This window comes from Bos indicus, chromosome 17 (genome assembly GCF_029378745.1).
Source record: "Bos indicus isolate NIAB-ARS_2022 breed Sahiwal x Tharparkar chromosome 17, NIAB-ARS_B.indTharparkar_mat_pri_1.0, whole genome shotgun sequence".
In the NCBI taxonomy this organism is placed as follows: Eukaryota; Metazoa; Chordata; class Mammalia; order Artiodactyla; family Bovidae; genus Bos; species Bos indicus.
Genome location: NC_091776.1, coordinates 10,473,015 through 10,496,784, shown reverse-complemented (window position 1 = coordinate 10,496,784; position 23,770 = coordinate 10,473,015). Strand labels below are relative to the sequence as shown.

Genomic DNA, 23,770 nt, shown 5'->3' with positions numbered 1-23,770 from the left:
GCACACACTAGGGCTATAAAAAAAAAAAAAAAGAAATAATGCCATTTGCAGCAACGTGGACCTAGTGATTGTCACACTGAGTGAAGTAAGTGAGACACAGAAAGACAAGTATCATATGATATCACTTAGATGTGGAATCTACAAAACTGGCTCCAATGACCTTACCTACAAAACAGGAATGGAGGAACAAATGTAGAAAACAAACTTATGGTTACCAAAGGATAAGAGAAGGCGAGGGACACAACGGGAGATTGGGACTGTCATATACACAGTGCTATATATGTAACAGACAACTAATATGGACCCACTGTATAGCACAAGGAACTCAATAGTCTGTCACAGCTTACATGGGAAAAGAATCTAAAAAAGAGTGAATACATAATATGCATAACTGATTCACTTTTCTATACACCTGAAACTAACACAACATTGTAAATCAACTATACAGGGAAAGTGAAGTCACTCAGTTGTATCCAAATCTTTGCGATCCCATGGACTGTAACCTACCACGCTCCTCCATCCATGGGATTTTCCAGGCAAGAGTATTCAAGTGGGTTGCCATTTCCTTCTCCAGAGGATCTTCCCAACCCAGGGATCGAACCCAGGTCTCCCACATTATAGTCAGACACTTTACCATCTGAACCACCAGGGATGTCCATAAAAATAAACTGTACTCCAATAAAATAAATTTTTAAGTCCCTCCATTGAACGCTCTTCAAATCACCTAGTTTGACCAACCATGACTGAATTGCACAACAGTAATCATTATTTAGAATTATTTGCCAACTAGTGTTAATTCAAAACAACTGTTTGATAATAATAAAAGGTGTGGCTGTTTCCCTCTACCTTGTGTATACTTCCTTTGATAAATCTGAGACAAGATTCATGGATTGTGTCTTCAATATTATCTCAGACCTTCCTCAGGGGTATGTGGCCTCACTTTTATTAAAATGGTTCTAGGTCTAAAAACTGCCTTGGGGAGGGAAAGTAGGTAATTCCATCAGGTCTACTCAAGTCAGGCTACCATTCACCAAATGTGTAATTTTGGTGATACAAATCACCTGGTCATCCAATTTAATCTTTGCTGCTGCTGCTAAGTCACTTCAGTCGTGTCCAACTCTGTGCGACCCCATAGACGGCAGCCCACCAGGCTCCCCTGTCCCTGGGATTCTCCAGGCAAGAACACTGGAGTGGGTTGCCATTTCCTTCTCCAATGCATGAAAGTGAAAAGTGAAAGTGAAGTCGCTCAGTCGCGTCCGACCCTCAGCGACCCCATGGACTTCAGCCTACCAGGCTCCTCTGTCCATGGGATTTTCCAGGCAAGAGTACTGGAGTGAGGTGCCATTGCCTTCTCCAAGTTTAATCTTTCAGATCAGATCGGATCAGTTGCTCAGTCATGTCCGACTCTTTGCGACCCCATGAATTGCAACATGCCAGGCCTCCCTGTCCATCACCATCTCCCAGAGTTCACTCAAACTCACGTCCATTGAGTCAGGAATGCCATCCAGCCATCTCATCCTCTGTCATCCCCTTTTCCTCCTGCCCCCAATCCCTCCCAGCATCAGAGTCTTTTCCAATGAGTCAACTCTTCGCATGAGATGGCCAAAGTACTGGAGTTTCAGCTTTACCATCAATCCTTCCAAAGAACTCTTTAATCTTTACTGGGGGACAATTCTCCATGGCATTTCTGTATGCTTTTGTTCTGGAATAGCTTTTCAAGGATATTCATATAGCAAACAGGCTTGCACACTAGGAATACTATGGACCTCCACTGGAGTTTCCTCTGGCTTCTCCCTGCCCAAGGATAGTTCACCATATTTCGGGTCCCAGTGAAATCTAACAATATAGGTATATACTTTTTTTTTCTTCCCTGGTGGCTCAAATGGTAAAGAATCTACCTGCAATGCTGGAGACCCAGGTTTGGTCCTTGGGATGGGAAGATCCCCTGGAGAAGGGAATGACAACACACTCCAGTATTCTTGCCTGGAGAATCTCATGGACAGAGGAGACTGGCGGGCTACAGTCTCCTGTAAGTCCATGGGGTTGCAAAGAGTCAGACGTGACTGAGCGATTAACACTTCTACTTTGAAACAGCCTTGGGAGGCAGAGATAGCATTCCCTTTTAGGGCAAAGAACACAGGTGTTTCCCGACTGGGAGGATAAGTCTCTCTCCAGGGCAACAGTTGACAGGTTTACTTTCAGGTCATTATAAAAGATGGGGGTTTACTAAGCTCCGAGTTCCTCAGCTGCAAACTCCTTCCAGTACAGCACACCTCTGGGTGACTTGGGAGGCAAGAGGAACCAATGAAACCCGAAGCTCTTACCGCCTGCTGCGCTGTTCACAGAAAAGTCCTTTGTCTCTGGTCCAGATAACTCAGGTCTTGTCAGTATCTATTAAACTGTAGCAGGCAGACCTGTTCACTTGCAAATGGGTACAAATCTCAGACCCTTCACAGTTGTTAACAGTCCAAGGACTCCTAACCCGACGACCCAGTATCCTGAAGCCATGTGTTTCTACATCAGTCACTAATTTTGTGGTCATTTTTTATGGCAGCAACAGAAAATATGTCAGGCAAGGTATTTTTGTACTAAGTCTTTCTTCCTGAGGGCACTGACCACACACCCAGGGTTCCTGAGAATAAGGAAAATTGAAAAGTTTAGTTCCGGGACACTTGCTTGATTCGTATATCCTGACTTAGCAAGGATCCAAGGAAGAGTGTCAAGAAAGAAGGGAGAAAACAGACACTGCGCCCGTTTTCCTCTCCTCTCCAAGTGAGAAAATTGAAAAGTACAAATCATAAGGTTTACACTCTAGGAATAAAAGAAAAAAAGTCTAGTTCTACCTCCACAAAGTAAAGAGGATACAAAAATATCAATAGAAGCACCAATTACACAGGCCCTAGCCTGGTGAACTCCACACAGAGCTATGCGTGCACAGAATAAGGGCTTCCCTGGTGGCTCAGATGGTAAAGAATTGGCCTGCACCACGGGACACTTAGGTGCAGTTCCTGGGTTGGGAAGATCCTCTGGAGAAGGGAATGACTACCCACTCCAGTAAGTCTGGCGGGCTACAGTCCATGGGGTCTCAAAGAGCTGGACACAACTGAGTGACTAATATGCATAGAGTATCACTCTACAGGGCAGGAGAGGAATCAGTCCTCACCCCACCCCTATGTTCGACCCACATAAAACCATGTAGAACGGGTGCTCATGAGTTTACTCAGGGCAACCAATATAGCCTGAAATGCATGAAAAAAGTAAGAGGTAAAACTAAAGCTCCACAGAGAGCTCTGCTCACATGTGAAGAAGGAAACTTCTCCCACCCTAGGGCAAAATCCTCCCATCAATTCTCCTTACCTCACCAAGAAAGCCTTCCTTCTGTGGGGATCACCACAGTCGAGCATCTAAAGTACACTAAATGACACGGGGATTTTTGCTTAAATCCTAAAAGAATCTGTCTCCATAAAAAATGTTTTCTCTCTAATGCACAGAATCTTTTTCCTAACCAAACACACCTTTTCTCCTCCCAAATCTCCTAAAGTATCTAGCCGTGAATCTCAAAATTGTTAAAACTTTTCACACTGCTTTTATCCTGTGACTTGATATTCAAGTGTCACTTAAACCAGTCTGAAAATAAAAAATCAATTAAAAAGGAAAACTTCCCCATCAGATAGAGCTACTGGAAAGTTCATCTCATGAGTAATAATTTATAGACAAGGTAATGTATTATTTACCAAGTAAGTCGTTTGCACCATTTACAGCGTCTTCTTCGCTTGAGCAACAACATATACCGCACTAAGGATTATCAGGTGGCTTAAGATACTTTATCACCTTTCTTGTGAGGTAATTGGAGATCCTGACAGTCATTAATCCAGTAATTCCAGTAACATGCTTTTGAAGAAGGCAGCAAATGTGCTATTTAAATATTTCAGTAGTTTAAATAAAGAGCCTTTATAAAGAAAAGCCAACATAAAAGTTAATGTACTGATAGAATAAACCTGAATCAAGAAGATGAAAATTAGCAACTTCCCTGGAAGTCTAGTGGTTAAGACTCCACACCTACTATGCAGGGGGCATAGGTTTGATCCCTGATCAGGTAACTTGCCAATGCTGGGTGATCATAAAGCAAAACAAAAAACAACAACAAATACAAAAATAAAAAGTTGGGAGAGTGATGAGGGAGTTTAAATTTTTGAGAGACATCTGGTTAGACACTATATGAATGTCTACAATTAGGTTGTTTGGACTTAAATTCCTTAATAAATGGAGCTACTAGAAATTTCACTGGCCGTAAGAACACCATGAAAAAATTACTAAGTTCTAAGGGTGCAATGAAACAAGATTTAGGGACAAACTGAGGTTTAAAGGACATTGAGAGCCTGCTCAGAGTCGAATCAGAAAAGTATCCACCATCCAGTCTCAGGCTTAGGGTCAGGGTTAGTTTCTACCTAATTATACATGGCGGGGCTTTTTCTTTCATGTGACCTGACTCTAAAGAAAAGGACCTTTGGCACTTCCTGGCAGCCCAGGGTTAGGACTGCCTCTGTCACTGCAGGGCCCAGATTCTATCCCTCAGGGAACTCCCAACCACTTGTGAGATCTCGTGGCTTAAGATCTCACAAGCCACATGGTGTGGCAAAAAAAAAACGCAAAAACCTTCTGTCCTGGACCTACTTAGACACAAAAACAAATCCTAATAACAACAACAACAAAAACATGATTTTTGAGTGTTGATTTGGAGACAGAACTATAGAGTTCCCTAAATATTAAGTGTGAGAAAGTCTGCTGAAATTTAAATACACTCCTCGTGAAGAAATGGCAGAAGTTTATGTTGAGATTCATTCAGCAACTTCATAACAGCCTATTATAAACTTTTTGAAATTTATTCTAAATTAGGAGTTGGAAGACTATTACTATAAAAGGCCAGATAGTAAATATGTATAAATATTTTTTAACAACTTTAAAAATGTAAAAGCCAAAAAGAAGTGAATATATTCACATTATCCAGCCAATCTCCAGATCGCTTTACATCTTGCAAAACTGAAATTCTGTCCCCACTGAACTGATAATCCCCCATTTCCCCTGTACCCCAATGTATAAGCAGTATTGGACACTGTTAGTGTCCAATAGGATAGGAAGGAGGAGTCTCTGATCAAGGTCAAAAGCAGCAGAGAAGGGTCATATCCATACCTCCTCCTCCAGGTACATACACCAGTGTTCACAACAGCATTATTCAAAATGGGCAAAAAGTAGAAAGAACCCCATTGTCCTTCGACAAACGAATGGATATACAAAATGTGGTTGATACATACAATGCAATACTGCAAAAGTGTTCAGCTGCTCAGCCGTGTCCAACTCTTTGAGAACAAAACCAACATTCCATCGTATGTATAAACCACACTTTATCCATTCATCTGCTGACGGACAATTGGATTCTTTCCATTTTTTGCCAATTTTGAATAATGCGGCTGTGAACATTGGTTTCCACTTTTTGCTTGTTGTGAATAATGCTTCTGTGAACATTGGGGAATGGAATATCATTCAGACTTTAAAACGATGGAAATCCTGATAGGTGCTACAACACGGATGAACCCTGAAAACATTATGCTAAGTGAAGTATTGCTAAGTCACTTCAGTCGTATCCGACTCTGTGCAACCCCAGAGACGGCAGCCCACCAGGCTTCCCCGTCCCTGGGATTCTCCAGGCAAGAACACTGGAGTGGGTTGCCGTTTCCTTCTCCAATGCATGAAAGTGAAGTCGCTCAGTCGTGTCTAACTCCTAGCGACCCCATGGACTGCAGCCTACCAGCCTCCTCTGTCCATGGGATTTGCCAGGCAAGAGTACTGGAGTGGGTTGCCATTAAGTCAGACACAAAAGGACAAATATTCTATGCCTCCACTTCTATACAGTATCAATACCTAGAGGAGTCAAATTCAGAGGCAGAAAGTAGAATAGTGGTCACTATTAGTAGCACAGGGTCTGGGGCAAAGGGCAATGGAGACTTAGTGTTTAATGAGCACAGAACTTCAGCTGCATGATGAAAAAGTCCCAGAGGTGGGCAGTGGTGACGGTTGCACAACAGTGTGTACGTACTTACCACCACTGAATCGTAGCCACTTAAAAAGAGTCAAAATGGTAAATTTTATGTTATGTGTATTTTACAATAAAAAAAAAAAAGGAACATAAAAACTGTTCTAGGTCAGAGTCATACAGAAGCAGACTGCTGGCCGCAACTGGGTCGCATGCTATAGTTTACACTAAGTCATTGAATGAAATGAAGCCACTCAATGAAATGAACAAAATGACATAAAATAATTTTTTAAATTATAATTCATTTTTATTTCAACATGAACATGTTATGATTTTATATTTAATATACTTGTACTTACCAAAATTTATAAATGCAGCTACTTTATGGATTTATGGATCAAAAAATACTTGAGTGTCTTTAAGATGAGGTAGAATGTATGTGAAGACAGGGTGTAAAGACAGGGTGATACACACAAGTATCCACAGCTTTACCTGTTAAGAGATGTAGGGAGGTACAGGACAGGTAGAGATGAATTAATCATGGTGTCTGCAACAAAGTGTAAAACTTAGCCTGAAAGATGTGGTGGGTAAAGCTGAAACAACGGGTGAAAGTACCCAGTCTCAAAGTTCAGATTTCAAAGTCTGGTATTACAGCCTATACCACTTTTACCTTCTTCCCCACTCACCTGGTGCAGAGTAAACCATTTTCCTTCCATCTAGCCAGGGCGGGGGAGGGGGGCGGGGGGGAGGGGAAGTGACATATTACAAAATTAAGCACTCTGCCGGAGATATGCCCCAGCTCCCCCCTGCATTCTTGCAACATTTAAACCTAAAACTCACTTAATTCTTTGATTGGTTGGCACAATCTCAGACTGTGAAGGCAATATATTCCTAAAGGAGAAAAGCCTGAGGCAATTTCTCTAGTCTTCAAGTCAGCTCAAAGCGGAAAAAAAAAAAAAAATCAATAATCACTTTCAGACTAGGTAGAGAGTATATACATACATCGACAAAAGATATTGTTTCAGTTATTGATTCACTGGAACAAATCCAACAAAGAACCCTAAACTCAGTGAGGGAAAACCATTTCATTTTACTCCTGGACTTTTTTTAACTTCATTTTTTTAGAGCAGTTTTAGGTTTACAATAAAATGGAAAGAAACGTACGGAGAGAATTCCCACATCCCCTCCACTCCCACACATGCATGGCCTCCCCCCATCATCAGCATCATTCACCTGAACGGTACATTTTTCATCAAGGATGAATCTAAACTGATACATCATCATCACCCAAAGACAATAGTTAACCATCCAGAGTCCACAGTTTACCTTAGGGTTCACTCTTGGGTTTTGTACATTCTGGGTTTGGACAAAATTATAATGACATATATTCATCATTATCATATAATATAGAATATTTTCACTGCCCTAAAAACCGTCTGGGCTCTGCCTATTCATCTGGCAATTACTGATCCCATCTGACAATTATTCATCTTTTATTGTTTCCATAGTTTTGCCTTCTCCAGAATGTCATACACTTGGAATCATATAGTATGTAGGCTTTTCAGATTGGCTTCTTTCACTTGGAAATATGAATTTAAGATTCCTCCATGTCTTTTCATTGCTTGATAGCTCAGTTCTTTTTAGTGCTGAATAATATTCCATTGTCTGAATGTATCACTGTTTATTAACCTGTTTATCTCCTGAAAGACATCTTGGTTGCTTCCAAATTTGGGCAATTATGAACAAAGGTGCTATAAACATCCTTGCGCAGATTTTTTTTTTTTTTTTTTTTGTGGACATAAGTTTCAACTATCTTTGGATAACCAATAAGGAGTGTGATTGGTGGATTGTATGGTAAGAGTGTATTTCATTTTGTGTGAAACCACCAAACTGTCTTCCAAAGCAGCTGTACCATTCCTCACTCCCACTAGCAGTGTGTGAGAGTTCACACACTGGTGAAATCCTCACCAGCATTTGGTGTTGTCAGTTTCAGATTCTGGCCACTTTAATAGGGATGTGGTAGTATGTCATTGTTGTTTTAACTTGCATTTCTCAGATAACATATGATGTGGAGCATCTTCCCACCACGCTTATTTGACATCTGGATATCTTCTTGGGTGAGTTCTGTTAAGGCAGTTGGCCCATGTTTTAATTAAGCTTTTGTTTCCTTACTGCTTCATTTTAAGAGTTCTTTGTACATTTTTGGATCACAGTCCTTTTAACAGATGTGCCTTTTCCAAATTTTTCTCCCAGTCTGTGCCTTTCTCCTAGTTCTCTTGAGCTCATGGGTTCTTCAGGCCAGGAATCATGGTAAGGCAGAGCCGGAATGGCTTCCTCTGGTCCACAGGTTTAGCACCTCAGCTTGAAAGATGCAAAACGCTGATGGGTGACTCCAGTTCTGGGAGCCAGAATCAGCTTCTCCACTTGTGGGGCAGGCACCTGGGCTGGCTACCTGGAGGGCTGGGCTCAGCTGTGACTGTCACTCAGCATACCTTCAAGGGACCTTCCGATGTATATTTGGCTCTTCAGAGCACATCAGCCTCTGGCAGTCAGACTTCTACATGATGGCTGAGAGTTTGGAAAGCAAGTTGTTCCAACAGACAAGGTGGAATGACCTAGCCTCTGAAGTCAAATGGTAACTATGATCACTTTTCACTATACTCTAGTGGTCCAGTCAACCATGCCCCACCTATATTGAAGGGATGGGATACAGAGTCTATATATTTACGGGACAAGTAAAGAAATTGCAGCTACATTTTAAAACCATCACAGACATATTTACATAGAGAAATGGGAGGATACAGGCCGAGGGTTTAACAATGTGCACCTCTCAGAATTCCTCAAAGCCAATTTTGTTAACCTATTATTTTAAGTCAGACTAATCCAAACATACCCTCCATGGATGGAAAAATTTCACCTACTTATTCTCATATGACACAGTAACATATCAGCAGAAATTCATTTTCTCTATGTACACTGCATCAAGAATGACTAACAGCTTGCTTTTGACCCTAGAACCACCTGCTAGTCATAACCATTTACTATTCAAACACGATCAAGTTCAGATTCACCCTCAAACTTAGGCCAAATCATATCCAGAAAGAATACAGAGAATACCTATAGCACATCAGGAGAAGAAACTGCCAGCCCACTCCAGTATTCTTGGCTGGAGAATCCCACGGACAGAGGAGCCTGGCAGGCTACAATGCGTGGGGTTGCAAAGAGTCGGACACGATTGAGCAACTAAACATACCAAATAAAGCAAGGAGATGAGGATCAGGCCAACACTGTGGTTGCTGAAATCAGAGGCCATTCCCTGTCTCATTGATTTCATGGGCCAAGAATAATTTCAGAAGTAAACTAAATGGGAGCAAATTAAGTTACTAACTTCTTATTTTCCAAAGTAAAAATATTTAGAAAGCAACTATTCTATTACTATTCCTCACATGAAAGAAAAATAGAATGAACAGTTTCAAAATAAAGCATAATCACTTAGAAAGAATAGATTAGACTAAATTAAAAACTATGTAATTTTTTTTCCCTCATTTCTCTACTGACCTGCAGAAACTTCACCGTGGATGAACCTCAGTTCACATACTGGAGTGGGAAACCACCTGTGCATCTGACATTCCGGTCCCTTCCCTCCTTTACTTTATTCTAATAGTTCTAGAACTTCAGCATGCTCCTAGAAATTCAATCTAAAAGACAAATAAGGAAATGATTTATAACACACAACAAGTGCTATAAGCATATGGGGAGCAAGGGGGAATCAAGGAAAGTTCCACAAATTATGTGAAAAAGATTTGTCCAAGAGAAAGAATGGGGAAGATTACTACGGATGCCAATGACTGTAGCTAAAAGGCACAGGGACAATCTATGTATCCAAGGCAACCATACTGTGTACCAAAAAAGTAAGTAGTGATTATATTTGGTTGTAGAATAAAGGTTACTTTTATTTTTCTATTTTCCAAAATTTAACAATGGAGCATGCATTAATTTAATGATCAGAAAATTTAGAAATAATGATTTCAATTTTATAGGTTAGCTTAGAAAGAACAAACAAAAGGCCCATTTCCCCTTAAAAAAGCAGTCTGTATTTAAAAGAGGCCAGGTTGTAAAAAGATGTTATCAAGCTGTAGGCTCTAGCTAGGACAGATGACAATAGGGAAGACGACATTCTGTCAGTGCCTCTGTCAGAATCCTAGGCTGGGTATATTCAATACCGTAGGCCTTCTTGTCCATGCTGCTGCTGCTGCTAAGTTGCTTCAGTCGTGTCCGACTCTGTGCGACCCAATGGACAGCAGCCCACCAGGCTCCCCTGTCCCTGGGATTCTCCAGGCAAGAACACGGGAGTGGGTTGCCATTTCCTTCTCCAATGCATGAAAGTGGGAAGTGAAAATGAAGTCGCTCAGTCGTGTCAGACTCCTAGCGACCCCATGGACTGCAGCCTACCAGGCTCCTCTATCCATGGGCTTTTTCAGGCAAGAGTACTGGAGTGGGGTGCGATTATCTTCTCCAAAATTCTCAGGTGGTAGGTATGGACAGATCCAATGCTTGAGTTAGATACCAAGGTCAGAATCCTGGCTCTACCAGTAACAAGTTCAACGAGTTCCTCAAACTTTATCCTTAAATACTTTAATCTGTTTTCTCGTTTGTGACATGGAAAACTGCCTACCTTTTAGGAATTTTGCACAGATCAACTGATATAATGTAAGAAAAGCGCTTAGTACAGTGCCTGACCCTCAGAAAATAACAGATACAATACATATTTGTGTATCAATTGAGAAGTAGATAATTTGTTTGCTCTACTGGTTTAAAAAGGCTTTAAGATACCACCATTGTTTGCCTCAAAAGCTTCGAGCACGTAAAACTTCTTTGTCAGTAGTAACGTAAACCTTTTGAAACTTAAATATATGCCAGTTTTTACCAAGTTCCAAATGCGGAAAACATATTCAGTACTGCTTCTAAAATTAAGCTATCCCTAGAATGTTCTTTCGAAGCGTCCCGAAATAACTAAGTGGCTCCACCCCTGCTGCTGCTAAGTCGCTTCAGTCGTGTCCGACTCTGTGCGACCCCATAGACGGCAGCCCGCCAGGCTCAGCCATCCCTGGGATTCTCCAGGCAAGAACACCGGAGTGGGTTGCCATTTCCTTCTCCAATGCACGAAAGTGAAAGGTGAAAGTGAAGTCTCTCAGTCGTGTCTGACTCTTAGCGATCCCATGGACTGCAGCCTACCAGGCTCCTCCGTCCATGGGATTTTCAAAGCAAGAGTACTGGAGTGGGGTGCCATTGCCTTCTCCGGGCTCCACCCCTAGATTTTAGCAATTGACACAAAACTAGGCGGACGTTTCCCATTTCCTCTTATTCCAGCGAACTCCCCTATCCACTTCCAGGCAGAATCGCGGATCTTTGGGTCAGAGAAAGGTTCCGCTCTAAGATAATGGCTTCTTACACAGCCTTTCTTAAAGCTGGAATACAGTCAGCATAACAGTGTAGTAGGAGTTCCTCAAATGTTTTCAAAAGGCTTGTACAGCTTGCAGAATCTTCCTGGGCCACTGAGCCGCCGGGAACAACTCCACAACCTCCGAACATTTCGACTTCCTCCATCCTGGTAGCTTGGAACGCACCTAGAAGCCCCGCCCCCGAAAAATGACCAATCACAGAGCGAGAAGTGAGCCGGATGGGGCGGGCCTATCTTGCTCAGTCCTCGAATCACCAACCTCAGACAGCGAGGGCGGAAACGGAAGCCCTGGTTTGGCCTTGGGTTCCGCCTTGGGGGACTGTCCCGAAAGAACAAGTGAAGAAATCCTGAGGCTGCTGGGTTGGCTTTCTCGTCTGTTATCTGTCCGCGGAATCCTCAGTGACGCCTGCAGTCGCCGCAGGAAAGGGACGCCACCACCCAAGAAAAGAGCGAGCAGGCCGGCAGCCGCGGGGCAGAAACGAACTGACTGCACGGTCTTTACAGGCTGGTCCCATTCGGCGCCGCTCCCCTCGAGGCCATGGTGCCGGCGGAACTCTGGACGATCCCCAGGTGAGGGCAGCGGCTCTGCCGGGGATTCCACCGCGGAAGAACTGGGTCGATGCTTTGTGGGGAAGAAAGAATGTTGCCCGCACTGCTCCCCGGTAGCCCCGTGAGCGGCCGCGTTTGTGGCAGCAGTAACAGTAAGCACAGCGTGGGCCGAGGAGGCGGTTCAAGCTGCTGGTAGAGTCGCTCGTCGGCTCTTCTACCGTAATATGCGAGACGAAAAAACAGCCCAAGAACAGGGCTCCGCGTTACCATCTACTTCGAGCTTCTTTTCCTTCCTACTCGGAGCTGATTTATGCGGAAACATGCCTTGCACTTGTACCTGGAGGAACTGGAGACAGTGGATTCGACCTTTGGCGGTGGTTCTCTACCTGTTGTCCATAGTGGTTGCGGTTCCCCTCTGCGTGTGGGAACTACAGAAACTGGAGGTAAGAGGGTCCCGCACCATCAGCCTCCTACCCTTTCTTCAACCTCCTGTCCATCTAAGGTCGCCTGTTTTTACCCGGATGCTCCAGGCTTGATATCCTGAAAAACAAGTCATGTAATGAACCCATAGCAGAACCGATGTGTGGCTTCTGGTTGTTCACGGTTTTTCAGAGCATGCTACTGGTGGAGGTAGGACTGAGAAAATAAAATATATTACTGTAGCAGCTTCGGAGACCACTGTTTTGCAGGCAGTCATCCATTTCCGGAAAGTAAGATAACTTTATTCCTGAAATCTGATCTGTTCAAATACTGAACTTAGTTAGGTCTATCTTAAGGACCAGGTGTAGAATTTTATTAGCATTTAACTAGCTTCCTGAATTAAAGGATTGAGTTGGTTCGACCTTGTTCTACTTTAAAATTGAACTCTAAGCCAACAAAGTTTTCAGGGAAAATGCCTTGTGTGTTTTTTGATGTCATATTCTTATTATGACATCAGGAAAGTACTATAAGCTGAAAGACCCCAAAGTAAATACTTAACTAAGCACTTTGCAAAAAGTTGAAGTGAACTTTCAAGTTTGACGTCAATAAAACCCAGGGGACTATTTTTACTTAGAAACAACTGTTTCACAAGAGTTATGCAATTTGGGGCCTTTTGTGTGGAAATATTTTTATATAATTAAACAGATTGTATTCAGTATGTGTTTGTTCTATGTATGTTCACTCAATTTTTTTGTTCATTTTCCCATACTAGCATAGTCCATATAGTTATTTTTAATGTTACTAGACTATTACACTACATTAAGTATTTCTCATCCGTTAGAAATTTAGGTTATTTCCATAATTTGTCTACCAAACCACGTATAGACATCTTAATACTAATAGAGATTCCTTACTTTTAAGTATTTCTCTAGAGTATTTCTTACTCTGAAATATAGGAACTATTTTAAAGACTAATTCTGTGTAGCATAACCTAATTTAAGACTTCTCTTAGTTGTTGGTGTCAGTGACAAATAGTAGTCAACTAAGAAAGAGATGGAAAATTTTATTCAAGACAAACTGAGAATTATAGCCTGGGAGACAGCCTCTCAGAAAGCTCTGAGCGCTGTCCTGAAGAGATACAGGGGAAGCCGGTGTATATGTGATTCTGGCTAAGGAGGCAGATGCAGTCAAGTACTCGGTAGAAGATCGCTAGTCACAAGGAACAGGTGTGAATTTAGTGAGTTTCTAAGTATGGAAAGATGCAAGAATCCAGATTCATAAAAAATTTCTGAAAACAGCCGACTGTCTGAAGGCCAGTTTTGCCAATTTTTGCAGAGTCTGCCCCGCCCCTCACCCCCACCCCGAATTCCTTCCAGGGTGTATTGTAGGTCAGAACCCACAGTGGCTAGTGACTTAATTCTCAAAGAACTGGATGGGCAGTATTTGTTATTTTACAATCCTTTCCCTTTCGCTCTTAATTTAGACCAAAGTTTGGGAAGCATTTTGCTACCAGTTTGTCCCGTGGGACTGGGAATGCTTGTTCACGGGTCAAATGAGGATTTTCAGGTTTAGCCATTCAATGTACTGTTACTGAACTAAGCCCTGTCAACAGTAACCAAAAGCCTCTGGGCCTCTGTCTTATGTCCAGGAAATGGTTCCCTCTTGTTGCTTCCTCCCAGGAAGAAAAAGTTACACTGTTACAGTCTTGGATCTTATATAACTATATATTGGGTCAATCATTTCAAGTGGCCTAATCATTAGTTTTATCGGAGATTCGGATACATTTGGTAGTGCCAGAACCAATAACCATAAACAGGCATGAATGCAAGTAGTATAGTTAGTAACATTACTAAGGTTATAAGTAAGTATTTAAGTTTGAACTTCGTTACAGCCCAGCATCTCCCCAGGTCTGACCACTCTTCAGTTCCAGTCACCATCTTTAAGGGGAGTGATAACGTTGGCATTGTACATAAAGCTCAGCAATGGACATGAACTTGGGCAAGAGGCCTGATGTGCTGCAGTCCATGGGGTCGCGAAGAGTCGGACACGACTTGGCGACTGAACAACTACAGTAAAGCTCACCAGAGATGTCTGCGCTTACAAGTCAAGTGGTGGGTCGTCATGGCCCCTTTCAGAATTGAGAAAGGAATGCTGTCTTCTAAGTAGAGGCCAGAGGAGAGAAAGTGATCTTTATGTTTGAGCAAGTCCTGCTGCCACTGGAGAGGTCTGGCGAACACAGCACAGACGCACAGTGCACCCCAGAGGGGCGGGTGGGCGCCAGAAGGCAGAGAAGTTCTGTGTGAAGTGTTTCTGGTTTTGCTTTAAAATGTAAATCTTTATTTCATCATTGATGTCAACTCTACTTTTTCTGTACCAGCTTTTAAGGAATATTTTAATCTACAATCTCCACTGCTAACACCCTGAGCCAGGTTCTCATCATGTATTGGCTGGACTATCCTGAGCACACCAGCCAAACAGCTAGTGAAGACATAAGTCACGTTATGTGTATCCTCGTAAAGTTTTCCAGTCACTGCTAGTCCCGGATTAAAAGCCAACATGTCCCTGACTGTGGCGCCAAGCCCCAGCATGATCTGAACTCACCCCCCCACCATCTCACTCTGACTTTCTCTCCTTAGTTCGTGAGCGGCCTCCACACTTGCTTTGCTCAAATGTGTAGGGCATGCTCCCTCTTTAGGGCCTTGGCGTGTCATAATATGCCTTTCCTTAGATGGTATTTTCGTTCCTTTGTGTCCTTCAGGTTTTTATTTCAGTGTCACCCAGCTCCCCTGTTTAAAAATTACAAGCTTCTTTTCCTCAACTCTTCATATCCTCTTCCCTTCTTTATATTTCTTAGGACTCACCAGCATCTAACACGATTTATATTTTACTTGTTTTCTCATTTTGCCCAAATGTCTGATACTTAATAAATGATTGTTTGAGTCCCAGTGCTGCTGTATTCTGTATGGTTAGAGAGGGAAACATGACTCCTGCTTTCATGGAACTTAGTGATAGAGGCAAACACAACCAGCACAAGCAGATCAATAAATGATGTGAAATGCTATGAGGAAATTTAAAAAAGATCTAAAAAGTGAACAAGCAGGGCAGCATTGTTCACATCTTCCAAAAACAACTCTACCAGCCTGTGGAAAATTAAGTGGAAGTGGAAAGAAGTTAGAAAGCTCTTCAAGGTGGTTCAGAAGTAGTGGGTGCCCAGGCTATGATGACTTATGACCCAAGTCAGGATAGCAGAAATAGAGATGGAAAAGTGAATTTTAAGCATCATGGAAATTGAAGAAACAGAGCTTGACAGGGGATATGATTGGGGAAGAGAGGCAGTGAGAGAAAGGGGGACGTCAAGAACCACTCTGAGGTTTCAGTCTTGAACAAGGTAAATGGTGATGCCAGTTCCCAAGGTGGAAACTCGATGGAAACTCAGATTTGAAAGCACTTGAGTTCTGCTTGGGACACATAGTTAAGGTCTGTGAGAGACATTCACATGGGCTCGTCAGATATGCATGTGCTAAGTTGTTTCAGTCGTGTCTGACTCTCTGCGACCCCCTGGGCTGCAGCCTGCCAGTCTCCTCTGTCCATGGGGGTTCTCCAGGCAAGAATACTGGAGTGGGTTGCCGTGCCCTCTTCCAGAAGGACAAAACAGTGAGAAGTCTGGTGCTGCTGCGCTGTCCATTGGTCTTCACAAGTAAGAGGGTCCTTTGTGAGCCTCGTCATGGTTTCGATGGAAGCATCGGTGGTGGTGGTGGTGGTTTAGCTGCTAAGTCGCGTCCAACTCTTGCGATCCCCATGGACTGTAGCCCGCCAGGCTCCTCTGTCCGTGGGATTCTCCAGGCAAGAATACTGGAGTGGGTTGCCACCTCCTTCTCAGGGGATCTTCCTGACACACAGATTGAACCCGGGTCTCTTGCATTGTCGGTAGATTACCAACTGAGCTTTGAGGGAAACCCTGGAGGCATCCGGGCAAAAGCTAAAAATAAATGTGGAGTGAAGAAGTGGTATCAGTATATGAAGACAGGTTTTTGTTCATTTTGTTTGAGTATTTTTTTCACTCGGGAATGCGTGGCACAGCAGATAGAAAGGAGTGTGGATTAAGGGAGGGCCTCCCCCGCCTCTGTGTTTTGTTGTTAAGATGTTAGGGACACTAACTACAGCATGTCCCTAAGATAAGGTGTAATTTTCTTTAATCTTCTTTAAAGCCCTGAAACAGGAATTATCCCAATTTTACAGATGTGAACACTGAGACTAATAAGTGGCTAAAGTGACAGTCATTCTCATTATTTACGGGATGAGTTTATGTCTTTAAAATGCTTAGCACTGTCCCCAGCACATAGTAGGTACTCAGTAAGCCCCTAATTACCACTGTTGTTTTTAAAATAGCACTGTTGTTATTGCTGTTTATTTGCTATTTATTTGCTGCTGTTATTGTTATAGTGGGGCAGCAATGTGATAGCATTTTTGGATAGCATTTTCATTGGGATTAGGTTCACAACTGAGCACACAAAGCAAAGTTATTTGCATCTGATTAAGCACTGGAAAAAGTAGTTGACATGTTTAGAGCCAGTATTGTATGAAAAAAAAATACTTCTCTTGTAAACACCACAGTCACAATGCTCATGCTGTGAGAAGTCAGTGGCAACTGAGGTTGTAGAAAACTGGAGGTTTGGCTAGCCAGTCCCATGCCTGTGAGGAATACACTCAGGCCTGGAGCAGCCAGGCGACCATCTGTGCCGCCATCTGTCCACTCTTACTGGGCTGAGCGTGTGTTTACATATATAGAGGTCAGTAAGGGACACGCCCCCGGGATGCCATGCTGCCCTGCTAGCCCTGTGTCCCGAGTAGCCACTCGCCCTACTCTCCGGCAGTGTTCCCTGCTTCTCCCTGAGAAGTGAGCCCAGAAGGCACTCTCCTGTGTCCCTCTACTCTCTGCTCTGAAAGCCACTGGCTGAGGGACAGCTGACTCACTTCTGGATGCTGGTCTTTATTGGTTTTTTCTTTCCTCTCTGCTCTCTTCAAATTACCTTAGGGAAAAAATCTACACTACTTGTCTCCTTTTTTCTGAGCCCAAAAGTGGCTGATAAGTTTAATATTAATCGCATCCTTCTATCAGTGTGTCTCAAGTGTGAATAATTTAGAGATAAATAGAAATTAAAATAAATGTAATAATCATATTAATAATTTGTGCAGATACCTAGAGTAAGATCTTATTTTATAATACTACTTTAGTAGAACATATATAATTTTATTATATTTTATTATAACATTACATAAACATGTACACACATACGATAGGTTCAATTTCTTAGGCATACAGCTTTTTAAATAGCTCAAAAACCAAAACACTTATAAGACCAGTGATTCAAATTAGGAGCATTAATGTGGCTGGATGATGCTTTTCTAAATCGAAATTACCACTTGCAATGTAAAACTAGTACTAACTCTCATATGCAAGATTTCTACAATTGGAATCACCATACTGAAATGAGTCAATTCTCCAGTCACTTGTTTTATGATCATTTGAAAAAGAACTTTCTCCTTTACAGCATACTGAGGATGCTTGGCTTTCTTTAGTCATGAGCACATCAGTTTTCTCTCAAGTCTGCCACCAAGTTCTACCTTTTAGCACTAAAGCAGTCATAAAAACAAATGTAGGCATTAAAAGTACTTGGCAATACTGTTCTTAATGATCACCTTGTAATAAAGAAAATCTAGGGTATGTTACTATTATTGCCATCATTAAAATGAGTTGTTGTTTAATTGCTAAGTCATATCCAACTCTTTTGTGACCCCATGGACTGTAGCTCTCCAGTCTCCTCTGTCCATGGGATTTCCCAGGCAAGAATACTGGAGTGAGTTGCCATTTCCTTCTCCAGGGTGTCTCCTTGACTCAGGGATCGAACATGAGTCTCCTGCATTAGCAGGCAGATTCTTTACCACTGAGCCACCAGGGAAGCTCAGTATTGAATTTTAAATGAAATTGAGCCAAGCAAAAATCTTTGGAAAATTATTGCTCAGACATTGTTTTTAAAATCTTCACCTCTGCATATTCACTTTTGACTTACTGCTTTATTAATTTCTAGCATTCAGCAAGACTTTCTAATCTGCTTTTCAAGTTTTCCATACAGTTGAATGTAGAAATTCATTGTTATAAAAATACATTTGTTCTCAATACTTTTGTTTTCTACTTCTGTAATCTTTGACTCTTGATGAAAAAAAAATCTTGTTCGAAACAGCAAAAGACAGAAGTTGTGGACTTCAGTTCTATTTCCATTAACTGCTCAAACTCCTCAAATACTAAAAACAGATTCCCAGCCTTTTCACTTTAAAAAGCTAGCATTTGCTTTTTTTAAATTTTAATTAAAAGGATTCACATTCAGGAGTACAAGGAATAAAATTTATTCTAGAGGGCTCCTCAGATAAAACAGAGGTTCAAATAAATTTTTTTTATCAGAAAATGAGTGGATTACTTTAGCTCTGCCTTAAGGATGAAGCAGTTCAAATTATATTTTTAGAAATTGAGCTTTTAAAGGAAAAAAATGTTGATCAGATATTGACCTTAAAAAGAAATTAGACCTTTTGAAAATGTCTTGTCCTGAGTTGATAATATCGTGTATAAGAGACACGCATGTGTGCTTGGTCGTGTCCAACTCTGTGACCCAATATGGACTGTAGCCTGCCAGGTTCCTCTGTCCATGGAATTTTCCAAGCAAGAATACTGGAGTGGGTTGCCATTTCCTCCTCCAGGGGATTCTCCCTATTCAGGCATCAAACCTGCATATCATGCATCTCCTGTATTGGCAGGCAGACTCTTCATCACTGAGCCACCTGGGAAGCCCTGTGTGCTCTTACAGGGGCAATCTGTATTAGCATGGGTCCTCTGAACGGGTCCCTTGGACACTGGCAGTGCTCATTAGCCAATGGGAGGATTAAAAGACATGATGCATGTCAAGAACTTAGCAAAGTTATCAGGCAAACAGCACTCAATAAGTCTTCTGTTCATATTTTGAGTAACAGTAAAATTTGCAGAAATCTTTGGTAAATTTTATCCCAACATAAAAGCAGAGGAATAAACCAGAAGATTTTTAGATTTGACTTATAGAAAATTCTAAAATTTCTGTACATCCTTAATCAGAAAAATCAAATATAAAAGGCCAATAACAATCTGAGGGAAATGACATGGGATTAGTATGCTTAATGTATGCAGTGCTATAACTAAAGACCATATGAGGAAAAATCCACCCCCTCCTTCTATAAAAGCACAAATAGGCTGTTATTGAAGAAAAAATAAAAATAGCCACTAGTTATTTGGAAAATACTGAGCCTCAGTAATAAATTAAAATTTTAAAAAATACAAAAAGCATATTTACCTGTTTAGTTTTAATATCAGAGAATTATATTAATATGTTCTTTGCTTCTTAAAGGTTGGCATACACACCAAGGCTTGGTTTATTGCTGGAATCTTTTTGCTGTTGACTATACCTATCTCGCTTTGGGTGATACTGCAACATTTAGTGCATTACACACAACCTGAGCTACAGAAACCCATAATAAGGTAACACGTTGATTCTACTAGTGTTGTGTGGCTTCTCTCATAAAATGTAAGTGTTACGTAAAATGTAAAATGCTTTTAATCATGTAAAGTGTTTTAAATTTGTTTTTGCTTTCTAAATAGGATTCTTTGGATGGTACCCATATACAGTTTGGATAGTGTAAGTATGCTTCATTTTAACTCATTAACTAAAAACTTGTTTTAGGATACTATAATTAAGGTAATAAAAGTAATGTTATTTGGCAATAAGGAGTTAGGTTTATAAGTGTTTTTAATGTTAATAAAGAAGGTAAAGTATAACCATAGAAAAGGCAGATGTTTTAAAATTTCAAATGAGTTGTTCTTATTCCTCTAAAGATTGTAATACTTAAAATTACCGTATCATCCTTTTTATTTATTACAATATTTATTTGGACCAAAGCAGAAATCTTCCCCAGTGGATCCTAGTATATGTAATTGTTACAAATAACTGCTTTAATTTGATTAAATATAAAGAAAATGTCTTTAACATCATTTTCTATGGTCATGTCAAGAAGTTTTGGATTATATTAATATTGAAGAACTCAAGTACATAATATAACTTTTCTCTTCATATTCATTGTTTACCCCCAACAGAAATGTTTTTGTTTACCAATATGCAAGATCTTTATTGCTTTTAAAAATTGATTTCACAGATTACCTGGTAGCCCTCATAATGATAAAATTTAGCAAGTTTGATATAAGTATGTGACAAGACAACTCAAGTTTTAAAATAGGGCTATTGCGAGTGCCATGAATTGCAGTGGTAATTCCTTTTATTGTTTCTAACATCTGTTAAAACAACTTTTTAATATCTATGCTTCTTCATAGTGGATAGCTTTGAAATATCCCAGCATTGCAATATATGTGGATACCTGCAGAGAATGCTATGAAGCTTATGTCATTTACAACTTCATGGGATTCCTTACCAATTATCTAACTAACCGCTATCCAAATCTGGTATTAATCATTGAAGCCAAAGATCAGCAGAAACATTTCCCTCCTTTGTGTTGCTGTCCACCATGGACTATGGGAGAGTAAGTTTGTTTGGTTTTAATTCTTTAAGTTTGGTTTTACTTAAACAGATATAAGTGTCATTTCTCTGCAGTGTGTTAAGTGCTATATGCAGGACAAGAAGTGTAAGACAGAGTCCCTACCCTCATGTAGTTCATAGTCAAGTTTGAATACTTAAAAAACACATTTTTATAATCCAAACATATGAGTTAGTTTCTTTTACATTATTTACCCTAAATAGAAAACTGACAAAGTTGGGAGAGGGGGGGCGGTGGGAAACTTAGAAATCATTTAACCAACATTCTTTTACGATTGGAAACCAGAGTCTGCAGAGATTAACTTCCTCAAATCACATAGCAAGTTAATGGCAAAATCAGGTCTAAGACTCAAGGAGAAGATAGTCTAGGTGGGAAAACGGCATTGGACATGAAATAAGAGTAACAAATGGTGATGTTTATTCTAGTTATATGTAAGTTAGTTGGCCTTGTTATTCATTCATGTAGGACAGAAAGGAAATAAAGCCTGCAAAGTTAAGTTGAACCTAAGATTTCATTTACGCTATGAATGAACCACTGGATGTTTTTCAGCAGGAAGCATTTGAAGACTGGCATTTTAGAAAGATTAATTTTAAAATACTATGCAAGATTCATTAGGAGGAGAAGAGTCCGGAAAGGGAAATAAATTATGTTATTAGAATAATTCGTTTGTGAGAACGAACTGAAAAAGAGGGGCGTGGAATTGAAATAGAAAGGAAAGATAATAAGAGAATCCAACAGAGAATCAACAAGACTTGATTACTGATAGATGGGGATGTAGGTGAAATTTGCAAGCCAAGGTGGGTGGAATGACTTGGAGGAATCAGTGTAGATATACACCCTAGGGTTAGCTACATTGCCTTTCCTGCAATACAGAACCACTTTGACGACATCAGCACCAAATGTAAGTGTCTCTCCTTAACATCCTTGCAATGACAGGGAGCTGCCTGGCTATTTGAAATAATAAATTCCTAAGGTGTTTATTTGACAAATATGTATTGAACACCTAGTATGTGCTAGTATATAGGTATATCATAATACATATAACAGATGTAGAACTCATGGAACTTACAGCTTGGTTAGCAATTAAATGAAGACACAAATATATAGTTAGTTACTTCAAGAAACACTATGAAGGAAAAACAATAGGAGCCTATGAAAGAGGATAGTGAGAATAACAGTTGGAGGTGGAAGGATATTGTACTCAACTCCAAATACAATAAGAACAAACAGGGATTTATAACCAAAGAGATTGGGGTGGTCACTGGGTGGAAAATTACTAAGAGGAGACATCAGGGTAAGAGAATTCTTTCTAAACTGCCCTAAAAAGAATGTTACTTAAGGCAGACCAAGAAAACATCAAGAGTGACGGATGAGGAGCTGGATTCGATCTCAAGGGTAATCAGATATTGGGAGGTAGGGTGAGATGATGAAGCGGTGGTGGTAATAGGTGTCTTAGCAGGATTTTTTGCTCAGACTGGTTTCCCAGGCCAAGGACAGGGCCTAGCTCATGCCTAGTTGAAAAGAAGGCTAAGAGGAACCCTGTCTAAAGTTTGGTCCAGGAGAGAGATTGTCAAGTGAGAAACCATTATAGGATGTTAAGCGAAGGGCTGATACCCAAGTGTCATTTTCAGAGATTACTGTACTCTTTGTGTACTGAACTGGAAGTGGGCATAGATGCAGGAGATTGCAGTGGTCTAGTAAATATGATGACGATAGTGGAGGTGCAATGGCAGCTTGGCTTTGATCAGGACTCCTCTGTTAATACAGAACCTGAGATGCGGTTCTGGCTGCCTCTTTGGGCTGGCTCATCCCAGTTAGTAGGTGGTCAGCTAAAACCCAGAACCTTTTTCAAGGTTTCAAGGCTGTAGACCAAAATTTCCCTTTTCTGTGCTTGTGCAATTTATTTGTTCCTAACTACACAAGCAATTACATTTATTCTTGTTTACATTTTTTTATGCATCACTTTTATTCAGGGATAATTTTACATCAAAATTTTAGTTTTTATATTTAATCACATTTTCTCTTTTTAAAAAACTATATTAAAAGTTCCTGAGACTCTTGAGTTCTGACAGCTACTACCTGAATGATATCAGCAGTGTGTCCATAACTATAAACCAGGTTTTCTTTCCTTTGAAGACTTTAAACATTACCAAAGCCGTGCAGTTTGGGGATATGGTTTTAGTAATATAAAATTTTTCATTCTCTTGTATATAAATACAGTTTAGGTTACCAGTCTCCTTCTATTGGATAACTGGTGATATATGTCTGATCATTAATCAGCCTGTTGCTGTTGAGGATAAATCAATATGATGCTTTGGTTTTAAGCATTATACTGAATTTAAGATGCAAATTTGCAGTCTTTAGATGTAAAACTGCATCTCCTTTTTAGACTATGATTTATGTGACATATGCAGTGAGCACAGTGAGTTTTCTTTTAATGAATGTTAGATTTTATGTATGTGAGTTTATGAGACGAGAGGAACATTTTACCTAGTGATTTAATACTGTTAGGAAACAAATGTTTTCATGAAACAGTACTAACTCTTACTGTGTATTCCTTTCCACCCTCTTGTTTTTAAAATTGGATCATAGCCCACCATGTTGAATTTGCCACACTTTGAAAAAATTTGCTCTAGGGTGTATACCTTGGAGTGGATATGCTACATCTTTTTGGCTTTTGT

At 40.7% G+C, this 23,770-nt stretch overlaps 1 protein-coding gene across 2 annotated transcripts in view; it reads left to right on the top strand.

Moving 5' to 3' along the window:
• Positions 1-11,784: 11,784 nt before the first annotated feature.
• TMEM184C (transmembrane protein 184C) overlaps positions 11,785-23,770 on the top strand; it is a 29,333-nt gene continuing 17,347 nt past the window's right edge. Inside the window, exons 1-4 of one of the 2 annotated variants that reach the window (XM_019977448.2) lie at positions 11,785-12,484; positions 19,892-20,022; positions 20,143-20,179; positions 20,869-21,074. In XM_019977448.2, the coding sequence (XP_019833007.2) occupies positions 12,266-12,484; positions 19,892-20,022; positions 20,143-20,179; positions 20,869-21,074 (593 nt within the window). In that variant the 5' untranslated portion in view covers positions 11,785-12,265. The other variant, XM_019977449.2, reaches the window with a different exon arrangement.